The sequence below is a fragment of the Salarias fasciatus genome, chromosome 13, assembly GCF_902148845.1.
Source record: "Salarias fasciatus chromosome 13, fSalaFa1.1, whole genome shotgun sequence".
NCBI classification, from domain to species: domain Eukaryota; kingdom Metazoa; phylum Chordata; class Actinopteri; order Blenniiformes; family Blenniidae; genus Salarias; species Salarias fasciatus.
The window spans coordinates 4,741,764-4,767,953 of NC_043757.1; the positions used below are offsets into that span (position 1 = coordinate 4,741,764).

Genomic DNA, 26,190 nt, shown 5'->3' on the forward strand with positions numbered 1-26,190 from the left:
GTATGAATTAAACTCGTTCTGAGATGATTTTGCAGTATGACTTTCACTACATATTGTTTCTTGAATTGAGGATTTTTAGGTGCATCTTGTCTATAAATTCAGTTTCAGTAGACGTGTGACATCCATCAACTTACACCCAAACACTAATACTTATATTCCTATTTCGGCCACTGCTGAGGGTCTCTGACATGTTTATGTTTCTTACCAGTCAAAGAGCATTTATGATGTCTATAAAATTCCTATCTTCACAAAATGCAGAGAAATAGAGCTTTTTGACCCTCAGTAATAAACTTCCTCAGTTTGACTCGGTAACTTGTCACTCGTAACATAAACATTAAAGAACTGCCAGATACTGAAATTTCAAATCATCTCGGGAAATGGAGCAGAAGCACTACATCGTCAAACTATATATATATTTTTTACAATTCTATGGACATTAAATAAAAAAATACATAATGAACTTGAGGGCTTCCATTGCTTGTTGGTTCAGTGTAAATGCTCAGTGTAGCTGTAACAAAAAAAAGAAAAAACAGTGCCCAAAGTCATTATATAAACATTTCTCTCAGATAAGGCCTGACCTTCTGCTGAAGGTGACAGATTATTTTTTTGTGCTTCCTCAAACCTGCTGACTCCAGTCCCGGCTGTTTGTAGAACAGATGATGTATCCTCCAGTAAAGCATGGCTTTCTGTTTCATGTCTCTGTGAAGAGAGCTTACCTCCCACTAAAAGAGACAGCGCTCTTCTCTCTCACTTCAGATTGGGCCTTTTTAGGACAGGTATGTTTTTGACTTTCCTTCGTTTCATCTGCAGCCATCAGAGGGATCCCCACATTAAAGACATTCCTCTCCAGCCTTTTCCCTCCTTTCTTTCTCTTTTAAACACGCTTAATGGTTTGCGGGTTGCGTCATTATTGAAGTGTGTGATAACTGTTTCACAAATCGAACCAAATTATTCACAGTCACCGATCATGTCATCAAATCCAACACTGAAGGTTTTCCTGAAACAAATGTCATTTCAATAATTATCAAGTATGCTTCACAGTATTCTTTATCAATAAGTGTCTAGATCAGGGCTGTCTAATACAAGGCCTGTGGGTCAAAACCGGCCTGCAAGAGGCTCCAGCCTGCCCTGTCACACCACCAAAGAAATGCCAAAAGTTTCAAACTAAACATTGATTTAAATTTATTAAGAATAGCAACACAACACAACACTGAGACCTGAGCTAAGATATCGGTGACGCTGCCATGAAAGCTAGCTATGCCATTGCTATCAAACGAGCCTCACAACCTTGCTGTCAGTATGAGTTTGGAAAAAACAGGTATTACTTGAGATGAAATTTTGCTGTTTGTGGTTCTTTAGCTAAAATTAGTCTGACATTTCTGCCCTTAATGTTGTCAGTATTTGAAAAAATATTGGTCCCTAACAAGAAGCCTGTGGGTCAAAAATGCTCGTCAGATGGTCTTGTCCAACCCACAGGTCAAACATACAGTTATGCACCATTGACAGCTGCTGTAGCGACCGTATTGTTAGCAAGACAGCATGAACACCAATATATGAGGGATGAGTTTGTGGAATCGTTCCACTAAGGAAGCGAGAGAAAGCATATTAGAATTTCAACTGGAGTTGTTCTTATTAGGTTATACAACCTCCTTGTAAAGGTGCAATAAGTAATATTACGTCACTTAATGCAGGGAGAGTGGCGAGCAGGTTGCCAGTTTGGAAGTTCAGCCGGTTTAGACAGTTGAGACATGGCTCCCCAGTGGAGCACGGCCAGTGGCCGATACAGCAGTCATGAAATACAGAATGTTGTGCTGCTTGTTTGGCAACCTCGGGAACTCAGATATGATTGGCTCTGGAATCCGGAAGTGTGACGGTCTGGCCCCGCCCACCGAAGTTGTTCTGGCCCGGAACAACTCATTTTGAATGGAAAAAACTTGACAAAGACATTGTCGATAGAGATGACAGACTGTTTAAAGGGATGCTTCTTCAAAGACAGGTTAAAAATGGGAATGATTTTTATAGTAAATTTCTTACTTACTGCACCTTCAAAACAAGCCTCATCCATGTGGCTCACTCTCCTCTCACTCTCTCTATTGATGTTTTTGTTTTTTACTCCTTTGACTGGTGACAGTTAGTGAGCGATGTTCCCATTTTTTCGAGAGTTTAAAGTGAATCCAGTTCTCTGTAAGTCTCGTGAGAAGTCCTGTGTGTGTGTGTGTGTGTGTGTGTGTGTGTGTGTGTGTGTGTGTGTGTGTGTGTGTGTGTGTGTGTTCACACATGAAAGCCATTTGCACAGTTCATTCCATTATTACGACCATTGTTATTGTAATTCACACACCAAAGTGATAGTATTGCATGCCTTTTATGTCCATTGTTGCCTTTAAAATACACACACATACACACAGCTTGGGGAGGAAAAAAATAAATCCTCATATATAATAGTAGCAGATGAATAAATTGGTCCTAATCTGTGTGTGTGTGTGTGTGTGTGTGTGTGTGTGTGTGTGTGTGTGTGTGTGTGTGTGTGTGTGTGTGTGTGTGTGTGTGTGTGTGTGTGTGTGTGTGTGTGTGTGTGTCTATACTGCCTTTAGTGCAGCATTCATAGGTGGTATGTAAAAAGGCGGCTGCCTTATCGGCTATCAGGGGAGGCCAAATTGACACAGAGGAATCACTCCATTGTGTTGGGATTCAAAGAGAGATGTGAGCACATTGGATGTCTCCATTTCCAATAACTGTGACCTTGAGGCGAGAGGAATAGCACCGTGCCCCCCCACCCTGCCAACACCACCCCCCCACCTCCAATCTGCTGACTGCTGAATTTAGACTTAGCCAGCTGATTTTGGGTGTCGGGGCGCAGGGCTAATCGCTGCTACCTCAGGGTTATTCTGTGGGCTAAATTGAGTTTGGCTTTTATTGTTTCTGGAAATTGCTAAAGGCCTGTGTACAGGTCTGTAGTAAGTGGGAGATTTATAGCTTCTGTCTCCGTGTCTCACACTTTAAATGTTTGGACTTGTTTTACATTCGATAACCAGAAGAGGCGAAAAACAGCAGAATATGATCCAGATACACTGCTGTCATGTAGAGCGGTAACATCCAGTGCTTTTGTAGAAAAGATTCTTGAGTATTTTAAATATTTAAAGTTTTCTAGGTTCTGTGATGTTGACTGAATGTGTTTTATTCAGAACAAAAGGATTTCAGCTATTTTTTCACTGTTTTCTCATGCTTGTTAACACAGAAATAGCAGTCGGCATGCCCCAAACATGACATTTTCAGTTGTAAGTCAGTCACTTAAATCAAATAACATAATGAATGAGTTAATCACTTTGAGCCTTTTTAAATTCTGACATGTGACTACATTATGTTCATATTAATCCAGTCCGCTGTACACTGAAGGTATTTCGGGTAATCACTGTTGTTCAAGACAAAACAAAGTTTAGGATGTGTTTCAACCATTTTTTCACCATGTTGTGTTAGTTTTAAAACTAAATAAAATAACTGTGACTCAGGAACAGCAATGCATTTTGGAAATGTATCAGTTCCTTGTTATTGATATTAAAAATATATGGATAAAGACTGATGTTCTTGATTGGAAGCAGGAAATTTGTTGCCATTTTTTGAATTGTTTTCCATATAAAGACCAACAAGATTGTCAATAACAAAGACAAAGAATCGATTTATCATTTTTGACTATTGTTTTCCTTCAATTTGAAAATGTTATGTTTATATTACTCATTTTATTCTAAATGGAAAGTCTTGTCTTGTTCACAAAACCAGACACTTGGAACTGTTTGACAGCCTTTTCCCATCATTTCATGTCATTAAAACATCAAAAAGTTTTTTAAAAAAAAGACAAAAAAAGTCTACTTGTGAGTCTACATGGTCCCAGGTTGCCTTCTCTCCTCCAGTTCAGCATCATTTGGTTTATTGAAACTGAACCAGATGTTGGACCTGGCTCAAACCTTATCACCTGCCAGTAACACACTAACATCACCAGTATTGATAAATTGATTGCAGGCTGGATCTGACCAGCGATGCACAACAAGAGGGAAACGTGTGGGGTCTCCAGCAGCGTTCAGAAGTTATAAAATATTGTTTGTTCGTGGATCAGTGATGTGAGTTGTAGTGAGGAGTGCGTGGATCGATGTGAGGCGTCGATCATGTTTGTTAAAATTAGAATTCAAGTGACTGGTGACCTGCGTTGGGAAGCCATTAGCTGATTGGTGTTCTTTTTGTTTATCCTGAGCTAACTGTCAGTGAGCAGATCTCAGAGCAGCTCCAAACAAAGAAGCCCCCCCCCCCCCCCTTTTTTTTTTTTTTTTTTAGCACTCAGCCTAATTAATCCATCTCATCTCGGTGACAAAAGGGGCCCGGACCCCTCATCACTCCGGCCCGTCCCATTGGCATTTTGGGGCAGAGGGATTCAGCGGGACCCCCGGGCACCCTCCTGCCCTGACCCCTGCCCCCCCACCAGGGGAGCATCTGTGGATCGATCCGGGGCCAGCTGGCACCAACGTAGAGGGGGCAGGACTGGTACTCTGGAAGCCGCTCTGCTCCAGCACACACTCACACACACACATACACACACACACACCTCCAATGTGACACCCTTTTTGAAAGAAATGGGGCTCAGAGAGCGGTGATGTTTTCATTTGGAGCAGCTTGGCTCCTGTGAGCACAAACCTAAAGTCAAAGCTGTTCTCCCATCTTTGGTCTTTTCTGACACTGCAGTTCACACCACTAACAGCTAGGGGGCAGCATGCAGCCACCACCCCTCCCTCTTTCTTTCTGTGCTCTCTTTTACTCTGTTTTCCTCTATTCCTCTTCCTTTTCTGGCACGCGCGCACACACACACACACACGCGCACACACACTCAGGTATTTAGTCATTCTCTCGGCGCAGTGATAGTCCTATCCTCTCTGTAATAAATTAAACTTCTGCATTGTCCTTCCCTTTCATTTTACACATTGTCACAACCTCCTAGTTACCCTAATCCCGGTTAACCCCCCCACGCACACACACACACACCTCTGCCCCCCCTCCTTCTCCTCTAGTGCACACATTGATTGACAAGTAACATCCGGGGAAATGGAGCAGATTTCCATTGTTTGCTGCCACTACTCAAATCTGTTTGAACGTTTATTCCTTTCTTTCTCTGGCGAATTTGCATATCCATAAGTATTTCCTATTTTCCAGGACACCCCCTCCTCCCTCTGCTGCCCTTTCTCCCCATCCGCCTTTTTGCTAAATCCCCTCTTCTTAAGTGTTTGGTGCATTTGGCAAATTCATTCATAAAGTATCTACATGCGCTATTAGCTTAGTATAATAGCCAGTGTGTAATCTGCAGAGAGATAAGAGGTGAAGAGAGTTTTTTTTTCTTCTTCTTCCTCCTCTCCTGATGGGCTGGTCGTCTGTGGACAATCTGCTGTGGCGATGATACGTCATTATATTTTCCAGCCAAAGCGTCAAGGCTCAAATGTCAGCACGAAATGTCAAGTGGCCTCGCTTGTCAGACGGTTGGTTCCCTCTGTAGGTTCTTATTTAATTATTGGTCTAAGTGAGGGTTAAGATAGGAATGGGGAGGTGAAGATGGAGGGAGATGGCGGCTGAGATGATGAGTTCTGGTAAATGTGTGGAAGAATGGAGAGATATTGTAGAGGTTGGAGAAATTCTCCCCAAGTTGCTTCATTGGATTTCTCAGTTTTCCTCACTCAGTAAATATCTAGAAGCATGTGAAAAACCACTCCTGATTAGTTTAAATTTTTACTTCAAGGCCTCATATTGATAACAAACTACTATTAACAACCATTACATGGGCTTCAGAAGGGTCCCCACCAATGCGTAAGCCACTAAATGGTCGGGGAACGTAAAAACCAAAGCTGCAACACAAATGCAAAAACTAACATGAATCAGGGGATAAGACATACTTAAAGTCTACAACTCAAAATGCAAAAGCAGTGACACTCTATAGACAAAAGCTGCAGCAGAAATGTAGAAGTAGTAACCTGAATACTGAAATCCTCAGCTGGAAGAGCGGAGAAACAACGTGAATACAAGAATCACAAAGAAATACAAAAAGCTACTATGCAAATAAAAAGACTGCATCCCAAATGCAAAAGTTACAACACAAATACAAAAAACACAGCACAAATACGAAATCTGCTTCACAAATACAAACGTAACAACACAGATGCAAAAGTGAAGTTTATTCCTGCCAGTGTGAACACTTCAAGGCGAGTTTTGAACAACAGAGTGAACCACTTAATGTGTTCGTTCTTTATGTGTTTGACTGTTTTTAGCCATATAAAAATATCTATTTTCATTTTATTGAAAGCAACACAACCTAAATAATACTGATTTGAATTCAAATCTCTGTTAAAACATGCACAGTGTTTTCTCTTCTTGGCAACCTATAGTTCTGTAATCTGTATTTGGAGCTCATATAGTTTTTCACTGTATTACTATGAGGGTTACCGCTCTGTAGATATTGTGTGTGTGTGTGTGTGTGTGTGTGTGTGTGTGTGTGTGAATACCCTGCGGTCCGCCGCGATAAGGCTGAGATTGAGTTTTCCCCACAGAGCCGGAGCGTCTGAGGTGTGCGTGTGTTTTTGTGTGTGAAGACATCAGGAAACAGGCAATGTAAAGAGCTGGTATCGCTTTATCTGGCGTACAGGCCGGAGTGTATGTGTATATGTATATATGCTCTCAAACTGGTGTGGTGTGAAAGAGAGCTCGCTGCTCCGCTTTGTTCAGCATTGTGCGCACGAGAGGATGAATCCTCGGGGCTCGATTCACAGCCGAGACAAGAAGGTATTTTTTTTTACTGGGGCATAAAAAAGCACAAGTGTGTGTTTGTGTGCACCCAGTTATCCACTGTTGTTTGACATCCACACAGTGAAATAGAGACAAAAAGAGGGAGCGAGGGAAAGCAGGCGTTTTACGGGGAGGACATGTGACATGCCGCTGCCTGCTGCTTTCATTCCACATGGCCTGTGAAGGCACATGTGTGCACCGGCGTGTGATCGTCACGTCGGTTTTTTTCGGGAAGGAGATCAGTCCCCTCGACAAAGGCAAATAAATACATATCATTTGAGCGGGAAATGTGGCCGTTTTTCATCACAAAAGCGGAACCAGTTAAAAGAGGAAGAGGCTAAACAGAAAAGAGGGGCATGGTCCGTCTCAGAGGTATCAACGCAGCAAGGAGGTGAACCCGTCTGATAGTCCCTGACAGCGTGGCGCTTCCATCGCCGGACTCAAAACAGACAAAACCCATCAGTTTCTGGTGGAGGGAGGGCAGACAAAAGGCTGGAACAACCCCAACTGTTCACTTTCCATATCTCACAGTCAGTGACAAGGCTTTCCGGCGCTTCTTATTTTAACACACAGTGCTGTGGTGAGCGCCAGGGACAACACACACACACACACACACACACACACACACACAGGGCCATGTCACTGATTCTGTGGCTCTTATCACCTGGTCTGTGGCATATTCCCAAATTCCAATTTGACTGTTAGCCCCTGGCCCAGAGCATATGTTTGAAAAGAAGTGCATGAAAAAAAAAAAAAAAAAAAAAACGGGGGTGAGGGGGGGCTTCATCATGGACCTTTGATAGGAAATATCAGGAGCATTTCCAGTGAGGCAGTGCAGTGGGGGTTAGCACTGACGAGTAAGCCTGTGTTCGAGTCTGGGACAGTCTCTTTGTGGTGTTTACATGTTTCCCCTGTATGTTCATGGAGTAAAACCTGCTGTTTTCAGGTCGATGTTCGGGACCTGGTAGCTCTGAATGAAACACTCACACTCTGGAGCAGACCAAAACAGCAGCAGTGAGACTCAGACTCCACTTACACGACAAGTGAAACGCATCGTTTTTGCATCGTTATTTTCTATCTAGTCACCCATGTGCAGAAGAACTATTTACTGAGGCCATTGTGTTGTGGTGATTTGAAAATTAATCCCTCAATTATGCTAAAGTCCATCAAAAACCCAACCTAAATCTCATTATTTTAAATGGTGTTATGCACTGAAAAGTAAAACCTTTTTTGGAAGGCAACATAAGGTACCTGAACTGACTCAGGTTGGAAACATGAAAATGCCATACAATGCTACACAAGCTGCAGCTGGATTTACCCCGAGTGGCAAAATCAAGTGTGAGCATCAACAAACCTCACTATAATTACATGGTAGTTTGCCGCTAAGCAATGACTGCTCTGCATTTACAGGTGTGAAAACAGTCTCCCACTTACTGCATGATAAGAGAAAGTTTTCTTAGGAATACCTGAAAAGAAATTCAAGGCTCAAGCAACAGGTGTAGTAGTGAACTGTCTTCCTCTCCTGCTGTGTTCCTCCTTGGAAGTTCTTCCTGATACATGTTCTGTCTGTACAAGCATGGGCTTTCTCCTGAATACAACGTGACGTTCACGTGTCTGTCTGTCTGTCTGCAGGAGTCTCCATCGGGCCGGAGGAAGGCCTTGGCCACCAGCAGCATCAACATGAAGCAGTACGCCAGCCCGATGCCCACTCAGACCGACGTCAAGCTCAAGTTCAAGCCGCTGTCCAAGAAGGTGGTGTCGGCCACGCTGCAGTTCTCCCTCTCCTGCATCTTCCTCCGTGAGGGAAAAGCCACGTAAGTCTCAATCTCGGTCTGAACTACTCTTTAATTCTCATGTTGAGTTTGACAGTTCTGGAACACAGTTTTGGATTTAGCTGTAAAACTTTGTGTTTCGTGGCATTTTGAAGATGAAGGTGTAGTTACTTTTTAAGCAATTGTTGAAAAAGTGAAGAGAAATAATATTAGTAGATTTAAAGTTGTGGCGAATACAGGTCCAGTCATAACTCTCAGTGGTATTTTTGTGTAGATTTTACATTGAGAAACAGAAATAAACTCTTGATTTTCTCTTTCATGATAGTGCACTGATGGTTTGAAACATTATTATTGACGTTGGGATTGAAGTCTGTTTAAATGAATCCAGATATGATGTGATCAGATCTATAAATCTTCACATGTAATCCTCGTCGATGACAGAAGTAAATCTATTTCTATTTTTCATCTTGCACACGGATACAGTCTGTGTGTGTGTGTGTGTGTGTGTGTGTGTGTGTGTGTGTGTGTGTGTGTGTGTGTGTGCGTGTGTGTGCGTGTGTGTGTGTGTGTTGCTGCTCATTCATTCTTGGCTGCTTTTATTTGAGGACGGACACTCACAATCACAGTGTTTTCTGTTTGTTATTCATTCTTATATGATAGCTGCAACTTTCATTTAAAGAACCCCCCCATACACACACACACACACACACACACACACACACACACGCACACACGCAGAGCCAGAGTAGCTTTTGTTGTGCCGCGGACGGCGGGTCGATGGCGCGTAACCCTTGTTAACCCTTCGGGGAATGATGTCGACCACACACAAACAAACTCCATCACACCAGTTCAAATGAGCCCATGGGCCTGGGAAACGCCAAACACAAAGAGCGGAGAGGAGAATACAGCGATTATGACGGAGGGGCGCTATCTAGGGACCGAGGGGGTTGGTAGGGATGCACAGTAGACTACATAAAAAACCAGATATAATGTCAGAAGTGATGCAACGGGGAAAACTGAAGGTGGAGAGAGAAGAGAAGCCGGGTCAAAAGCTTTAAAATGCACAGAGGGAAGCTGAAGTGTTGGCTGTTTATGACAGCGAGGTGTGGAGACGGAGGTCTGAAGTGAAGAAATGTGAGATAGGATGGAGAGTTATGGTAATCCTCATGTGTGATCTGCTTGTTGTCGGCTGTATCGGTGAGATCCGACGCTCCAGTTGTTTCTCAAAAACACTGAAGCGTTCCTCATTAATTTGCTCATCTATTTGCCCATCCTACGCCGTTCCATATCTGTTAAGTCTTCACCGAATTTATTCCTCTTTTTTGTTTATATAGTGCCAATACACTGCTGCTTCACGACACTTTGCATACAAATAAAATACTGAGGACAATCTCATAATTTCACATCGACAAGCAGAGTGAGAAAGTAGAAATTGCTCCTCTCCGGTGCAAGAAAACTGCATTGGGATGTCAAACATGATGCTTGTGGGTTAAAATCAGCCCGACAGAGGCTTGAATCGAACCCAGCGGATGATACTGCAACACGTCAACAGTACGATATGGATTCTAACTACATTTGTTATTGACAAAAGCAGCCTGTGATTATATTTTGTTCACAGTTTGCAGTGATTTTTTTTTTTTATATATAGAAAATAGTAAATGCTATATAATGTAAGTTTTTTAGAAAACAAACACCCTTCCCAGCTCTAATACAGAGTTGTTAATTGTAGGTTATTGCAGGAAAAGACAGAAAAACGAGCATGTTGACACCAGACAATGATGCAGTCATTACCAATTGCCCTCAAACAGTCAGAGATCTTATAGGTATCAAAAGACAACAGAGAGATGAGAGGACAGGCTGTGGGAGAGAGAGACACACAAAAACAAGAATGAAGAGAAGAGAGAAACTCAAAAAAGGTCTCCCAGCAGTCTAAACCTAAAGCAGCTTAACTAAGAAACAGTCCAGAGTGATTAGAACCAGTCTGAACGTTTTTTGACAAATAGAAAGATTTTAGACCGGATCTAAACAGTAAAGACTGTGAACATGAGGTTTATTGTGAATCGTGTGTGTCTTCTGATGTTTGAAGTGATGAGGACATGCAGAGCCTGGCCAGCTTGATGAGCATGAAACAGGCTGACATCGGCAACCTGGACGACTTTGAGGAGGAGAACGAGGAAGACGAGGAGAACAGGGTGAACCAAGAGGAGAAAGCGGCCAAGATCACAGGTGAGAACTGTGCAGAGACAAGTTTTCATTTGGTTTTGTGAGATCCGGTCAGATTTTTGGTAGAGTTCTTGGCGAGAAACAGTGACCGTGTCTGTTCATAGTCTGTAAATATACGGCTTGCAAATAATGATACATTGAAATCTACCGCAAATACTCCGTGAAAGCAATATTAAATTCTGAGTATTTATGCATTTTTAGTCGGGGAGGAGGGCACCTTTTCTTGATTCGATTTACATTTTCAAGACATTTTCAGGCATATTTAAGCTGTACATGCATAAACAAGCATACACTTGAGCCTCAAGCTGTGGAAACGTCGCATATTTGAGTTTGTTGCGTTTGAATGGACATTTGGCAAATAATCCACCAGAGGGTGCTGCTCTAAATTAACATAATGGCCAAATACTAAGAAGAAGACTCGGGTTCTGTTCAGTCAGGAGAAGGAAGTCAGTGGTGCCTAACACAGCTGTCACGGTCGCACTTCGAAAGCATCCGCTGTGTTTGTTATGCACAATATCTAAACACTGCCCCCACAGCCTCCCGGTGGTACTACAACACCAGATCCTGAGACCTAAGCTTCCGAGAGACGATACAAGTATGGATGTAATCAATAATAAGCAATGCATATCTAATGTAGGGCATTAATGAGCCTTTGCACAGCCCCACCAGTTGCTGCATCATAATGATAGGCGTGGGGCTTATTGGATGCAGAATTAGAAAACGGTGCAGGGTGCCATCAGAATTTAGATCTAAATATTTTTTTTACTTAGAGAGCCACTTATTTACCACTTGTCCAGTCTCAATGTGCTTCCAGTGATCTGTCCAAAAAGCTAGAAAAAGTCTTCCTTTCACGGGGTCTTTACAAATGTCCTAATGTTTCAAACTGACAGCTTCACCTGATGAATGAAACTGGAATAATCTCCCAAACCCAGAATAACCAGGATTGACAGCTTCACGTCGGGCATCAACTTTGCTTCTTTGTTTTGTTGTTTTTTTTTTCCACTTCATGCTTCAGCGAGTGCATCTGTGTTCTTTCACACGTTAAAACAGCCAAGAATTAGTGAATTCATGAGATTTGTTTAGCATATTTTATCAGCTTCGGGGTAGTTTCTGTTTATTTTCGCACCTCTGTTGCCCCCTGTTCGCTGCCTCCTGCCCCGCCCGGTGCTGGTTGGTTTGGCAGACCGGTGGCGGCGCCTCCTCCCATACATACATGTTGAGGATTCATTCTATGGTCTAATGTATGGGCCCCGCTGCTTCCTGCTTTGCTTAATCCAACTTTTCAGAGCGCCACCTCTTCATGTTAAGCTTCATGCTTTCCCTGCCTTTCTTTTTTCCCCCTCCCTGCTCTTCATCTCATTTATATGTATATGCATTGAGCGCCTACAGCAACGCTCCACTTGCACGCATCTCTGAATCAAAGGCCGGGCCGAGCTGCCAAAACTCCCTGCTATCATATTCCTACCTACAAGGAGAAGCCGGCGAGCCGCCCGAGCAATACTAACACGAGGCTAAACCAATGCATAACCCTGGAAAACATCTCGCCTTTTTGTCTTTTATGCAGATCATGAAATCTCAGCGTGCGTTTGTGTGTGAATGTTCAATGTTCTTTGTTGTTTCTAGAATTGGTTATTATTATTATTAAAGGTGTTCTTTTACCATAAAATATTATTTTAACTTATTTCTTAGCTAATTGTATGTTTTAGACCTAACCTGTTTACATTACTGTTCACATAGAAATATTTAGATTTGTGTCTTTTTACGCGTTGCTGTATTTGTTGACATCCTGTTAATTGAGAATTTCTCTCTTAGTTTTCTGGTTAAATAAATTAGATAAAACTGCAGGTCAGCAATCTACATAGTATAATTTTTTTACCATTGAAAAATAAATGATTTTTACTAAATTTTAATAGCTAATAACTTCTAAAGTTATGGAAAATTAAGTAACAAATAATAAAATCAGAACTCTGTTTACTGAGATGTTTGAAGTAAAGTCTATTTCTGAGTTTAAAATGTTTTATTCTGACCATACAAGACATTGTTCACTGATCAACGATAAGATTATAACCAAAGACTGATCATTTCCTTTTTATCTTGGCTCCAGTGGGGCCGATATATTGAGCAAAAAGTATAGATTTTATGTTCTAAGTTGATGTGTAATAAAAGGTAAATATCAGGAGCTAGTTTGAGCAGGCAGTTTGTTATAGCTTCACAACTGGATCAAAGTGTTGGTCATAGCTTGGTCATAATGTTATGGCTGATCTTTTCGCCTGAACCTTAAATAAGTCCCAAACAAAATCAATTTTGTGTGACTTATGATTGATAAGAACCGAGTGCCTTGTGATCTTATATAAAATTAGCCTTAAATCTTTACCAACTGCAGGACTTTTAAGGGTTTTGAGATAGTTCTTTACATCGGGGGTGACCATGCACCAATTTGGGACTTTTTCTGGTTGATTTCCATTAAACAAATATTTTCTCACTCTTGAAAAAAATGCAGGACAAGTTTCTACTAAGTCTCTATCTGCAGTTACATTGAATGTAAATTTGAAGGCCTGTTGACTCTTTAGTAACAATCAAAAAGTTATCATGATGTCATTTAAAACAGGGTGTGTGTGTGTGTGTGTGAGAGAGTGTGTGTGTTTTCTCTGATGGCGTGTGTTAATTTGCCTGCTGTTCTTCCTCCCTCCCTCCCTCCCTCCCTCCTGTACGGACCTGTCGTTTACAGAGATTGTAAACCAGTTGAATGCCCTCAGCTGCTTACATGGGGATGATGATGATGATGATGGTGGTGGTGGTGGTCTTGGTGTTCCCAAGCGAGCACGCAAAGCAACAGCTAAGCCTGCTGCTTCCTCCCAAGGTCTTTTTTTCACCTTTCTCTCACCTCCTCATCCCATCCCGTGTTCCTCGACCCTCCTTTCACCGTCTCGTTGGGTATTGTGACGTCGTGCCTCCTCTACCTGGCCGTTCATTGATGTTTTTATTTAGCCATGATTCTCCTCCCAGCTATCCTTTTATTTCTTCTTCTCCTTCTTTGGTTCCATCCCTGATCTCTCACCCCCCGACCCTCCTCTGACACTGGTGTTGTGGTCGTGTCGTGATCATGTGGTATTCCAGATGAATTGGTTCATGTGATGATGTGCTGGTGTCGTGAACACATTTGTTGTTTGATTTCTATTGTTTTTGTGTTTTTCACTGTGTGACCTCCCCCATTTTGTTTACACTGCAATTGGTAGTGAACCAGACACAGTAGATATGAAACAAATTACTGACCAACAGTCAGGAGAAGATTGAGGATTCATTTATCGTGAATGTGTCTCAAACTGCTGCAGTAGGGTTTAACACCATATCTTATGGTGTAACTTATTTTAAAATTAATCTCTAACCAAGAGATGACATTTGGCAAGTTGAATTGATCTTTGATTAGATCAGGAGTGTCAAACATATTTTTGTTCAGAGTAAAATTGTGCCATAATAACCTGTGAATTTCTACTTTAAAGTTTTTCCTTGTTGTGGTGCAGAGTAGCCGTGTTGAATTTGTCTGTATTTTCATTAAACCGAACGGTTAGGACTGGCAATCTCAACATAAAGTCAATTGGAATGAAAACTTTTCGTTCTCCTATAGTTGTTGCATTAAGCATGTTGTTACAGACTCAAACTGACAACATGACTTTGAACACCCAGGCAGTTATCTTCCATGGCAGCGTCATTGATATCTCAGCTCAGGTCTCAGTGTTGTCTTCTGTCCACTATGCTTTGGAAAGTTCTCTAAAAATAATCTATATTTTCTTTAAAAAAAAAAAAAAACTTTACCATTTGTAGGTGTTTTGGAGGGCCACAATGTTTCCTCTTTTAGTAAGTCAGTAATCAAGAAGCTTTATTGTCAGTGTGCAGCAAAGATAACATTATCTTTGATTAGATAATATAGTGTCCTTGAGAGTATCAACAACTGGCATGTGTAGAAACCCAGTTCAATGTTTTACACCGAGTTCTGTTCCAGGAGAACCCGGATGAGTTAAAGGGTTTCTCGCTGCACAGCGTGTCGTCACCGAGAGACGTAAATAGACACCCTGACACTTTCCACAGCCTAAAAAAAGCCCGGAGTGTTTCCACTCAGAGGAAGAAAAAGTGCTGCAGGCCTTATCAGCCAAACGCCACTTCGTATATACCAGGGGACACATGACCACTTCACTTTTCCCTGGTTCAGACTGTCGCACAGCTCTCCGCAGCCTTTCTTGGCTTGAACCTCAGACACATTAAGACTTCCTTTCAGACTGGCAGCATGCGATTGAGCTGCAGCGAGCACGATGAAGATAAAGTGGACAATCTTAGCCTCTCCAGCCAGGATCCCCATAGCAACTCCATGCTTTCTACACTGTCTCCCACAGTAACACACACAAATTTTCCCAGAATGCCACTGTAGTACATGCATGAAGGTGGCCTGGGGGACAGACAGAAGTTCAGGCAACGCTCCCAAGCAAGATGGTCTTTCTACTAATGGTTCACTCCAAAATGCAGATTTTGGCATAATTTGGGTTTGTGAATGTTTTTTTGTTGCGTTTTGGGAAATGTGAAGTTTGACTTTGTAGCTTTTTGATTAAAAAAATGACTTTTTGTTGGACTCTGGCAACAGAGCTAATTAACAAGCTGAACTTCCTGGAGGACGAGGATCAGGAAACGGCCCGCGACATGAGCACCAACCCCTTCGACGAGCCCGATGACGACATCCATCCGAACCACCTGAACCCGTTCGGTGATCCGGATATAGAAGGTACACGTTCGCATCTCCACAGCATGTATGAGTTTCATTACACGGTAGTTTTGACTAGTTTTGGACTCTGATCTTTATTTTTTGGGGACGTCTGTGTAACACAAGCTCCAGGTTTGGATGTGCACATACCGTGAACATGTGGAAGGCTTCAGTTCTCTGAGTCAGACAGCTAAACTAATATTTTGGTCTGTCCATCTGAGCAGCCAGGTGTGTGTGTGTGTGTGTGTCCCATTTGTTTTGAATTGACATGCTCCCGTGCATGTGAAATGTGTACACGGGGATTTCTTCACTTGTCAAAGTCACCTTTGATGTCATCTTTTGATCTGATGATATTCCAACTCATATTTTCTGCATTTAAAACCATTGAACAGTCAATTCAGGATCACTTTGATACCACATAAAACTCTATAGTGTTATCACTGACTCAGCCGTTTGTTAAAAGAAGAAGCCACACTATTGAAATACCAAATCAACAAAGGCATGAAAACTATTGTAGTGACCAGTTCAACAGGGTCTGGATTAAAAAGTCCCTGTTTAGTTTAAAGAGGTCTCTTCAAGAACCAAAAATGAGAAATCCCAGGTTTTTATCTGTGTAGTTATAAGAATCTGAGTCTAGTAGCCAGTTCTATTTATAAGAGTCTTGGTCAGGTCTAAAAGAGTTCATATCTTGGAGAACTTGTCTGGATCTCTTTCAAATAATTCAGGTCTCGATTTTAGAATTCAGCTGTAGTTTAAAGAGAATTTTTGTTTTATTTTCAGGAATCAAGGCATCAGTTAAAGAATCTGGATCTGTAAAGACTCAGGCATGTTTTGAAAAGGGCTGGTCAGGTCTGAAATAAAAGTCCAGGGGGAGTTCAAACACTGCAAATCAAGTTTAAAGTCTTATTTCATTCTCGAGAATCCATGTGTGGTTTGAAGGTACAGCTTTAAAGAGTCAACATCTGGGTTAAGGTGTTTGGCTCCATCTTAGGAAATAAACTTGGTCTTTAGTTTGTTTTAGAAGGTGTTAAACGGTTAAATGGCCCTTTAGAACGTCACAGTGTCAGAAAAATTGTAAAGAGATAAATGAAGGAGAAAGCGAAGCTTGATGTGGTTCAACTGTGAACTTCATATTGGGAAACAGGAATGTTGACTTTGCAAGCAGGTTAAATTAAACAATTTTATATTCAGTGAGTTTCTCACAATTTCGCCTTTGTAATTAGTAGCTTTCAGTTGGTAACTGTTGATGATCCCTGGTTTATATTTAAAGCTAAATTCATGGATTTAGACACCCTGCCCCTCACTGGAAGCACCCCGGGGCTCTTCGGTTCACGGACAGATGAGGGCGGGGTGAAACCATGTCTGCACCACCTGACCATTGCCATGTTTTCTCTATCCTCCAGAGCCCCCCCCTCAGCCGGTACCACGGCAGCGCCTCGAAGACGACTCCTTCTTCGAAGACTCTTCGAATCCCTTCAACGATCCGGACGAACCCGAGCCGTCCCTGGGGAACCCCTTCGATGAGGCGGACCAGGACCTGGACTCCCAGCCCGAGCCCCCCAGGCCCCGACAGAGGAAGGGGGTCCGGCCCGTGGACATGAGCAAATACCTGTACGCCGACATCGCTCCCAACGAGGAGGAGGAGCTCGACGAGTAAGATTGATTCGAGTGTCTCTCCCGTATTGAAGTGTCTGGATTTTGAGACGTTTAACCTGGTGGACCTGGCTTCTCCTCTGGTTAGTGGTCAGCCTCCAGACTGCCCTGCTCAGGCGGAAGGCTCCTTATAGAGGGGGGCACTTGTTGCCTTAGCGCCCCCCCATTGCCCCGCAGACAGGGCAAAGTGACGAGGCAGCTCTTTCAACAGGAACAAGGGCCCTGTTGTTTCACTGCATTCTTTAACCTTGTCTCCCTCCCCGCCCCCATTCTTACCCTCCCTCCTCCCCTCCCACCCTTCCATCAACTTGTTGCCCCGTACTTTCCCTCTTCATTAACTTCCTCTTTAAACTCGTTGCATTTTTATTTTCAACTTGCTCCTCTTTTGTTCCACTTCTCTTCCTCCTGCTGTCTTTCCTCTAAAAGGCTTCATTGTGTCGCTGAGATTTTTTTTTTTCCATTAGAAGAAAACTTTAGTTTACACCCCTCCATTATTAGATGACATGTCTTTCATGTCCTTTCACTAAGATTTTATTCTATGAGGTGAAACAGGAATGTGCACCTATATCTTAAAGGAACAACATCAGAGTGTGGTTCCACATGTGGAACCGACTCCCAAAACGCAGCTGAAGTTTTTCCTTTTCACAAGAAAACGTGTAAGCAGTTCCTGAGATGACCCAACTTTTTCATCTCTATTTCCATTGAATGAAAACACCCTCTGGTGGTGTTTTCATTGTTGGCACTCGCCTCACAGCCACAACATCCTCAGTTCAGGTCTGGGCTTTCAGGCCTTTCTGTGTTGAGTTTGCATTTTCTCTCTTGGCTACTCCAGACCAAAAAAACATGTACTTGAGGTTCATTGAGGTAAATTTCCTGCACGGTGATTTGTGATTGCTGTTCCATCTCCATCCTCTGATGCAGTGGTTTTGATAAAAAGGTAGAAGATGAATAGGTGGATCGATAGAAGTAGGATTAACACAGACGACTTAGATGAGCTCCGGAGCAGATCCTTCAAATCTCTGTCCAGCTCAGCTGTTTTCACTGTTTACTTTAAAAGATGCGTGTGTGAATTAATAAAAAAAAAAAGAAAAAGAACTAATTAGTCTGTGGTTAACGTGTCAAAAAAACAAAATCACCAATTTAATGTTGAGAAAGTGGTTCATAGGGAATCTTTCGGCTTGAGTTGATCGACGCCCACCTGTTATAAAACGCTCTTAAGTCTCCTGTTGAAGCCTCCATTGAGTCTGAAATCCTCTCAGATGATACCTTAAATTAAGAGTTTCTAATAACAGGTTAAACTGAAAACTCAAAAAGTTTACATGACAATAAGAAAATAAATAAATAAAATACGTGTATTGTTTCCATTACCTGCATTTGAATAGTGAGCGCAAATAACTTTGCTCCTGTGTGGCGGGTGAATGAAGTTTCGTAGGACTTGTCCCAGCGACGTGCTTGGTTGTAAATGTGAGCCTGTCCTTCGGCTGGGGCTGTTGAGTGAAGCTGTCACACAGATCTCCGTATGTTTTAGTCCAGAGAGAGACAGCTTATTGACTGCTGCGTTTCTTTCCCTCAGTCTCCTACATCAGGAGCTGCTCGCTGCAGAATAGAAAGTTCAAGAGGGCAGCGCCGTGTTTTGACTGGAGTCCTTTCACATGTCTTTTAGGCAGTGCTGGTTTGTTGAAGCTGCTCCGTAGGCCGTCTTTTTTTCCTCCCTCCTCTCCATGTCTTGCAGTGAGAGCAGCGCCAGTATAGTAAATGTTTGGTAATAATCTATATGATTGAACTGCTAAATCATGTTCTCAGCTGTAGCTTTGAGAAAATGAAAAAGAGAAAGAAAATGCTGGTATAGCTGAGACTGCTTTAACTATTGGGAGCCATCCACACATACATACTCTGAACTGTAAAATAGCTAAAGAGGCTAAAGTAGAAAAGGTGAATAAAATAGCTGAAGTTGGAGCTCGAAATGCAAAAAAAAAAAAAAAAAATCTATCTAAACTGGACCTGTGACACTTTATTAATCTTTATTAATGCAACTTTAAATTTGTATGTATATCATTTTTTCAGATGATTTGCATGTTTTGCAGAGAACTTTTGGTCATAAAGGTTGCAGATCTGTGGCCTCTCTCCCTCCCTCCCTCCACCCGCCCTCCACCCTCTCCATCCAGTTCTTGTTTGTTTAGGATTGCATGTTACATGTTGAGTGAATGTCTCAATGCCTTGCCTACGCTTGTGTGTGTGTGTGTGTGTGTGTGTGTGTGTGTGTGTGTGTGTGTGTGTGTGTGTGTGTGTGTGTGTGTGTGTGTGTGTGTGTGTGTGTGTGCGTGTGTGTGTGCCCTCGTCTGTCAGTGTTCCTCCTCTGTCAGTGAGGATATGAGGTCGCACACAGCTGACCTCGGTGCACCTGCATCCTCCACAAACTGCTGCTCTTTGTAGTTCCACCAAACTTTCTTTCCTTCCTTCGTGTTTAATTAATTAGTGGCTCCCTGAAACCAAAGAAGACTTTATATCCTCTTGATAGTCTTGATAATTCCTGTTGATACATTTTTTTGTTTTAATTTTTCGGACATTTGCCAAACTCTGATCCTTAATCATTCTCTGGTCTGATACTCACTTTACACCCGATTATCACTTTATCAGAGGAATCACCATGTTTTTGGCGACTTCTGCGTATCTTTCAGTAACATGCACTGTTTGCAGTCAAGAATCCAGGATTCATTATTGCTGATGTGAAAAAGTTGTGTTGCTTCTGGAGAAATTGTACAATTCATAAAATCATGATCAAGAACAACAGCATCAACAGAAATGCCAAAATGACTGTATATACTGTACATTTATCAAACATATACTCTTTTATGCATAAACATATACAATTACCAAATTCTGTTTTAGCATGTTGATAAGTACTTCACTCTTTTTCCATCTGTTCGTGTTTCAGTAACTAAAGAAGAATTATCATTTTGTGACTGAGTCGGTGCTTCTCTCCTTCGTTCACCCGCAGATCCAATCCGTTCTACGAGCCAAAGACGTCGAGCCCCACCGGCGGCCCCGCTCCAGATGCCGGCAGCAGCCAGAAGAGGAGGGCGCCCCCACCCCCGAGTCCTGGCCCCGGCCCCGGCTCCAGCACACCGCCCTCCAAACCCCACCCGGGCCCGGACAGGGATCGAACGCCGGCCGTCGGGCCCAGCCCAGTGGCAGCAGTGATAGGGAGAGAGCTGGCCTCATCTTCCCCGAAGGTAGGAGAGCTGCACCCGAGTGGAGGAGAGACAGATTCTCGATAAATGTCCAGATGGAGGAGTGCAGGAGGCTTTATTGTATCTGGAGCTTTTAAACAGCATGAAAATGTCAAATGTTTGAACACTGTTCAGATGTAGATCAGAGCAGCCACCTGTGCCGAGATGGATAAAAAGACGAAGTGAAGGTAGAAAATGTTAAGAAAAGAATTTGATTTGAGTATCAATCCCTAAATCAAAGTGACTTTTAAGAGCCCAGCCCTTTAGAAAATAATTTGAACCATCCCTGTTAGTAAATTCGCCAAAACACTGATCCAGTGAAGGATTTCTCATTGTAAAGTTTGATCTCTTTGAGTTTCTGTGATTTCCCGGCGCATATCGAGTCCTAAAACAGCAGAGTCCCTCAGATCCAGGCCTCCGTCTACTCACTGCTCTTCATTGGGGCTCATCCCGGGCTGCATGTGTTATTGTAAGTGTGTGTTCTGAAGCGTCTCGTATGCACGTGTGTTTGCGGCAGTGTGTCCGCATCCACTCGTCCTTGCATTAGCTTTCTTTCCGCCTGCACGGCCCCATCTTCAGTCCCATTCTCTATGCTCATGAGACTTCCCTGGCTCCTCATTTGAATATAGGTATTTGTTTATTGGGGTGTTTTGGTATGTTTATTTATTTATTTAAATTAGTCAAATCATGGCTGGGTCTAATTAAATGGCTGATGGTCACACACACTCGCAGCAGGAGTCAGACCACTGGTGGGGAATGATTGGCTGGGGGCGAGGGGACGCGTGGGGGTAAAATTTGTGTGTGTGTATGGTGTGTGTTGGGTGGATCTGTGGAGGGGCTCAATGAGCCTGCGTGGGGCTTAAACACAGGGGGCTTAACTACAGCAGAGCGATCACACGGGGGTGTTGACCCCCTGTGCCTACACACATGCACACACACACACATGCAAACACAGTACAGTTACTTATACACACACACACACACACACACACACACACACATGCACACACACTCTACATGCAGCTGGCTAGCTGACTGTTTTAGTGTAGCTGGGCGGTGATGCTGGCCGTCCATGTAATTATGGCACAGTGCCTTTATCGCCCAGCTGCAGTTGCCTGTGACCGTGGGTGAGGGGGCCTAAACCACTTTAATTACCCAAAGCCAGTGGCCTGTGGTGGGCCACACTTCGCCAGGAGATGCCCCTGCCTTCGGAGGGAAGGGAGGGAGGGAGGGAGGGACGTGGGGAACGAATTGTGAGTGAAGATTGAAGAGAAGGCTGATGCAGTGAAGGAGGATATGTGGAAGATAGCGAAGGATAGAGGACAGTCAGGGGGAGAGAGGGATGGGATGTTCACAGTAAACAAGGAGAGGCCTACAGGGTTTGTTGACATATACAGCTGGTGTGAATAGGTTCTTCTTTCTTATTCACACAGAGTGCCGTGACACACACATACACACACATACACACACACACACACACACTCCGTGCCCCAGCCTACACATGGGCTGCAAGATGACCTTTGAATGTATGAAGTCAGAGAGGATTAAGAGGAGACATTCCCACTATGAGAGGCCGAGTCGAAACCAACACATCCCCACACTGTGAACGTGGACGGAGTGTCAATGCGTGCAGGAGCCTGCATGCATGCACGCGTGCATCCTTTCCTCATAGTTTGTGGTCTGCCCCAGGCTCAGTTCAGTGAATATGCACTGAGGCTGTTGCAACCTTCCTCTTCGCACGCAGCTAACCTCTACCAGGCGTGTTCAAGGTGCGTCTTTTCCATTTCTATTTATTTTCACCAGCTATTCATACGGGCAGAACTGGTGTGTAGGGCCAAGATAAACACACGGGCAACTTTCTAATCTCAAAATGTGAATGGAAATTGATATATTGAAAGCCCACCTATTCAGTGATACATTTACAACCTGCCCCGAAGGCTTTGAAATGTCTCACAGGCCTCCTTTTGTTAAATGAAATCTAACCCAAAGAGATTTGCATGTCTTGTGTCTCATTTACACATTTAAATGCAGCCATGGAACAAGCTTCAAATGCTCAGTTTGGTTCAATATATTGTGAAGCTTTAAACCTTTGCTAGAGTACTGAATCGTGGAACATTGAGACGATGGACACTTTCTGAAGGGTATTTCAAGGGTTCATTTTTACCCAAGCCCATTAAAAGTCAAAAAGTGTAAAATTCATACGATTATGTGGTGTTATTATATGAAAGTAAAATAAAACTGACAAAATTTCAGCAAATTTGCACACATATCATGATTTAAGCTTGAAAATGGGCCTAAATAAATGAATATTTCCCGCTAGATTTTCAGGATCATCTTTTTGACACTTCATTCACTATTCAGCACTATTTTGAAACAATCTGATGTGTTATTTGTAACAAAAGTTAAAATTGTGTACAATGATTTAATATGATGGCTCAACAAATTTCTATATTAACTGTTATCACAAGTTTGTTTTCTGAGGCAAAATCATTAAAATACATCAGCGATTATGTGAGTATATGAGGGAATTAAAGCAGAACTGTCAATATTTTCATTATTTAGGCTCAATTTACACCACATTTCAAATTAGAATGCATATTTTTTGCATTTTAGTTTCAGGAAAGCTTCATGCTCACTTCATATTGATATGCCAACTGCAGAAACAAATAAATAATATAATTTTCAATTACGAACGCCGTTTTCATATAAACGGACACTCAAACAGCTATGACAGCATTTTCCCATTTGCATTTTCACTTGAAAACATTGCGGTGTGAACGGGGCCTTATATAAAATAAAATAACCTTACACAAGCACCTTTTATTTAAACTCGTGATCATTCTCTTGAGAGAGTTCCCAAAGTTATTAGTTGCAGTCACAAGTGTGATAAATCATTATGGCTCAGTTCAAAACATATTTGTCTGTATTTTTGCACAGAAAGTAAAGAAATGTGAAGAGTTATATAAGAGGAATGCACACTGATTACACAAGAATGAATGAGTGCATATCCTGTTGACTATTAGATCATTCACAATTAATTTTCCTGTCATCTATATAAGGAAAAGACTTATGTTAAACTCTCATCATTAGTACGTTTGGTTTGACTTGAGCAGATTGAGCTTGAAGTTTTCATCCTCCCTGTCATTGCATTAAAGCCTCCCACTTCAATGGCAGCTTGTGGAAAATCGGGACATCTACAGGACATATGGTGGGCGCCCACTTACTATGTACACAGATATTATACATATAAATTGGATTTACATAAAGCTTTAACAACAGCTCAGCGATGCTGGACTTATGCCAGGGAAACACACGTTCAGCACCAGCAATTCATGGCAATTCTCAAATATACGAACGCATGGAAGGACCCGGGAGACCAGTGTTTAGCCAATTTAGCACGCAGGGTCAGCGTGTAGGAAAGTAAATATAAAGCCAGCAGCATCTATAGAGGGTTGAGAGGCTTTTGTTTTGTGTTCTATAATGGGAAGAAGAGCACAAAAGCACAAGGACATGCAGAGAAACACAATAACCACCAGAACAAGCTGTCTGACGATCACACATCTGCATCATGAAGTACACAAATGAATATTTATGTTTTAAAAAATGAAAAGGACACACGATAACAAAAAACGTAAGGTGCAATAATGACCTGCAGGAGAATGTAGCATGTATACCTGCTCTGCATTCATTGAGAAAATTACAGCTCCATCAGACACAAAATCATCACCTCTTTTTAAAAACTGTAAACGTCACATGACCAATAGAGAAAGAGCTTTTCTCACAGATCAAGAATCGTCCTGTAAGATCACTTCTTCAGGCCTCAAGATCAGACTTGACTTGGTGAAGATGGTTTTAAACAGTACAGTTTCCTTTCTGCCCTTGATCTGGAAACCATGAACGCTGGCGAAGTTCAACAAGTCCAACGGCATTCGAAACACACTGGACACGACGATCATCCCATAATCTGGCCATAAACAGGACACTGAGGGAGTCGAAAGTTAAATCTGAAAAAATTCAAACACTGGAAGAAAACAGAAAATATGAAAGACATATCTGTTCAACACAAAGTACGAATTCAATCTGGCACAGATGCACTGAGGGAGAAGGTTTAAACAGACAGACAGGTGAAATACATCACACTAATGCAGAAGGGCAAGTACACAAAGATGCAGACCAGACAGGTGAGACAAAATAAAACAGGAAGTGAAACAGGTAATAGACGAGGTGGGAAACAGGTAGTTAAGACTCAGAAGGAGCTCTGACAGTTCTTCAGCACATATGCGAGTAGATCGGGGCTTGTTAATCCCGGTCCACGAGGTCTGGTGTCCTGCTTGTTTTAGTCTCTCAGTTGAACCACACCTGATTGCAGTCAGGGCTCGTTACTGGGCTTTTTTAAAAGCATGGTGAAGACATCAATATCAGTTTGAAGTGTACCGCAGCACAGAGAGAGCTAAAACATGCAGGACTTCTCGAGGACCAGGACTGAGAAGCGCTGGAGTAGATGAACAATTGTAACGGTTTGGGTCCGTGCTTCTTGGTTGGCGATGTGTTAGCATCGAAGCTAGCCAAAATGCACACTCACACCCTCTGGGGTTTCCACGCTGCGCTCATTTATTACAAAACAAAAGATCACCAACCTTACAAAGCCTGGTTGTACGGCGACTACTGATTCATACATGAAATAAAAGTAGTATCCACACGAACCCTGTCGTCACTGTGAGTTGAAGGGCAAAAAGGTAAGAGGAACTCATGGGTAAGCGTCCACACTCCATAAAGAGAACCCAACAACTAACGAAAAGAGACCAGACGCCACCTAGTGGCGTTACTGTATTAGAGCGTCTTAAAGGCATATTCCCTCATTTCAACTGTTACACAATATTAACAGAGTTTACCTCCAGTGCTGTGACTCTCAGTCCATATTCTCCTGGGACTTGGTAGTTTTAGAGTTGAGTCACCCGTCATAACAATCCAAATGGACATCATCTGTCCATACGAATATTCATATTTTCGCCATTGTTATTGTTTATAATGTCTAGTTATTTATTCTCTGTGTACGTGTGTGTGTGGTTTCATTACAACTTCTATTTGCAGCGCGATGAACCACAAACTTCAAAACTTTGGACAGAGTGACAGCTCCATTGACTTACTGCTGCCATCCAGAGCACAGAATTGGTATTACACTAATATGACATACTGTCTTTACATGTCAGTGAAGTAGATAAAACTGAGACTGTTTGAATAAAAATAACTCAATGGTTGTTATAAAGAGGTTACATATGTTACTACTTTACTCCTTTAGCTGTTATACGCCTTTATGTACCCATAAATACCACTCATCATATAAAACAATTGAAGTTTGGTCCTATATTTCTTAGTAACAAAGATTTCCCTCGCAGTTTTTTTTGTGTTTCCTCACGTCTCCCATGTCTATACGTCCTGTTCGTCATACTGTCTGGGAGATATAGATCTTTTCGATATGACAATTTTGAAGTTCAGCTTCTGTGAAGGAGCTGGAGGGATGAAAATGTTGGGTGTGGGATTAATTTAAATGAACAGAGGAGCTTCTTGTTGGGCGGGCTGTGAGCTTCGGTCTGGTCTGATTCAGTCCATCTCTTTTCCTCTCCCCCCTCCCAGTAATTCAGTGATCCCGCTCCTCCTTGTGCTTCATCTCCATCTCTATTCCACAGGCACAACTGCTCTACACTTACATGCTCTGATCTTTGGATTTTTATCCAGGTTTCCGCTTCATGAA

General features: G+C 42.4%; 1 protein-coding gene across 3 annotated transcripts in view; it reads left to right on the plus strand.

Annotated features, from left to right (window-relative positions):
- ehbp1 (EH domain binding protein 1) overlaps nucleotides 1–26,190 on the plus strand; it is a 186,653-nt gene that overhangs the window by 49,140 nt on the left and 111,323 nt on the right. For 2 of the 3 annotated variants that reach the window (XM_030107357.1, XM_030107358.1), the window contains exons 6-10: nucleotides 8,443–8,624; nucleotides 10,669–10,808; nucleotides 15,439–15,576; nucleotides 16,959–17,208; nucleotides 20,207–20,441. In XM_030107357.1, the coding sequence (XP_029963217.1) occupies nucleotides 8,443–8,624; nucleotides 10,669–10,808; nucleotides 15,439–15,576; nucleotides 16,959–17,208; nucleotides 20,207–20,441 (945 nt within the window). Of the gene's footprint in view, nucleotides 1–8,442; nucleotides 8,625–10,668; nucleotides 10,809–13,533; nucleotides 13,666–15,438; nucleotides 15,577–16,958; nucleotides 17,209–20,206; nucleotides 20,442–26,190 lie in introns of all 3 variants that reach the window. The other variant, XM_030107356.1, reaches the window with a different exon arrangement.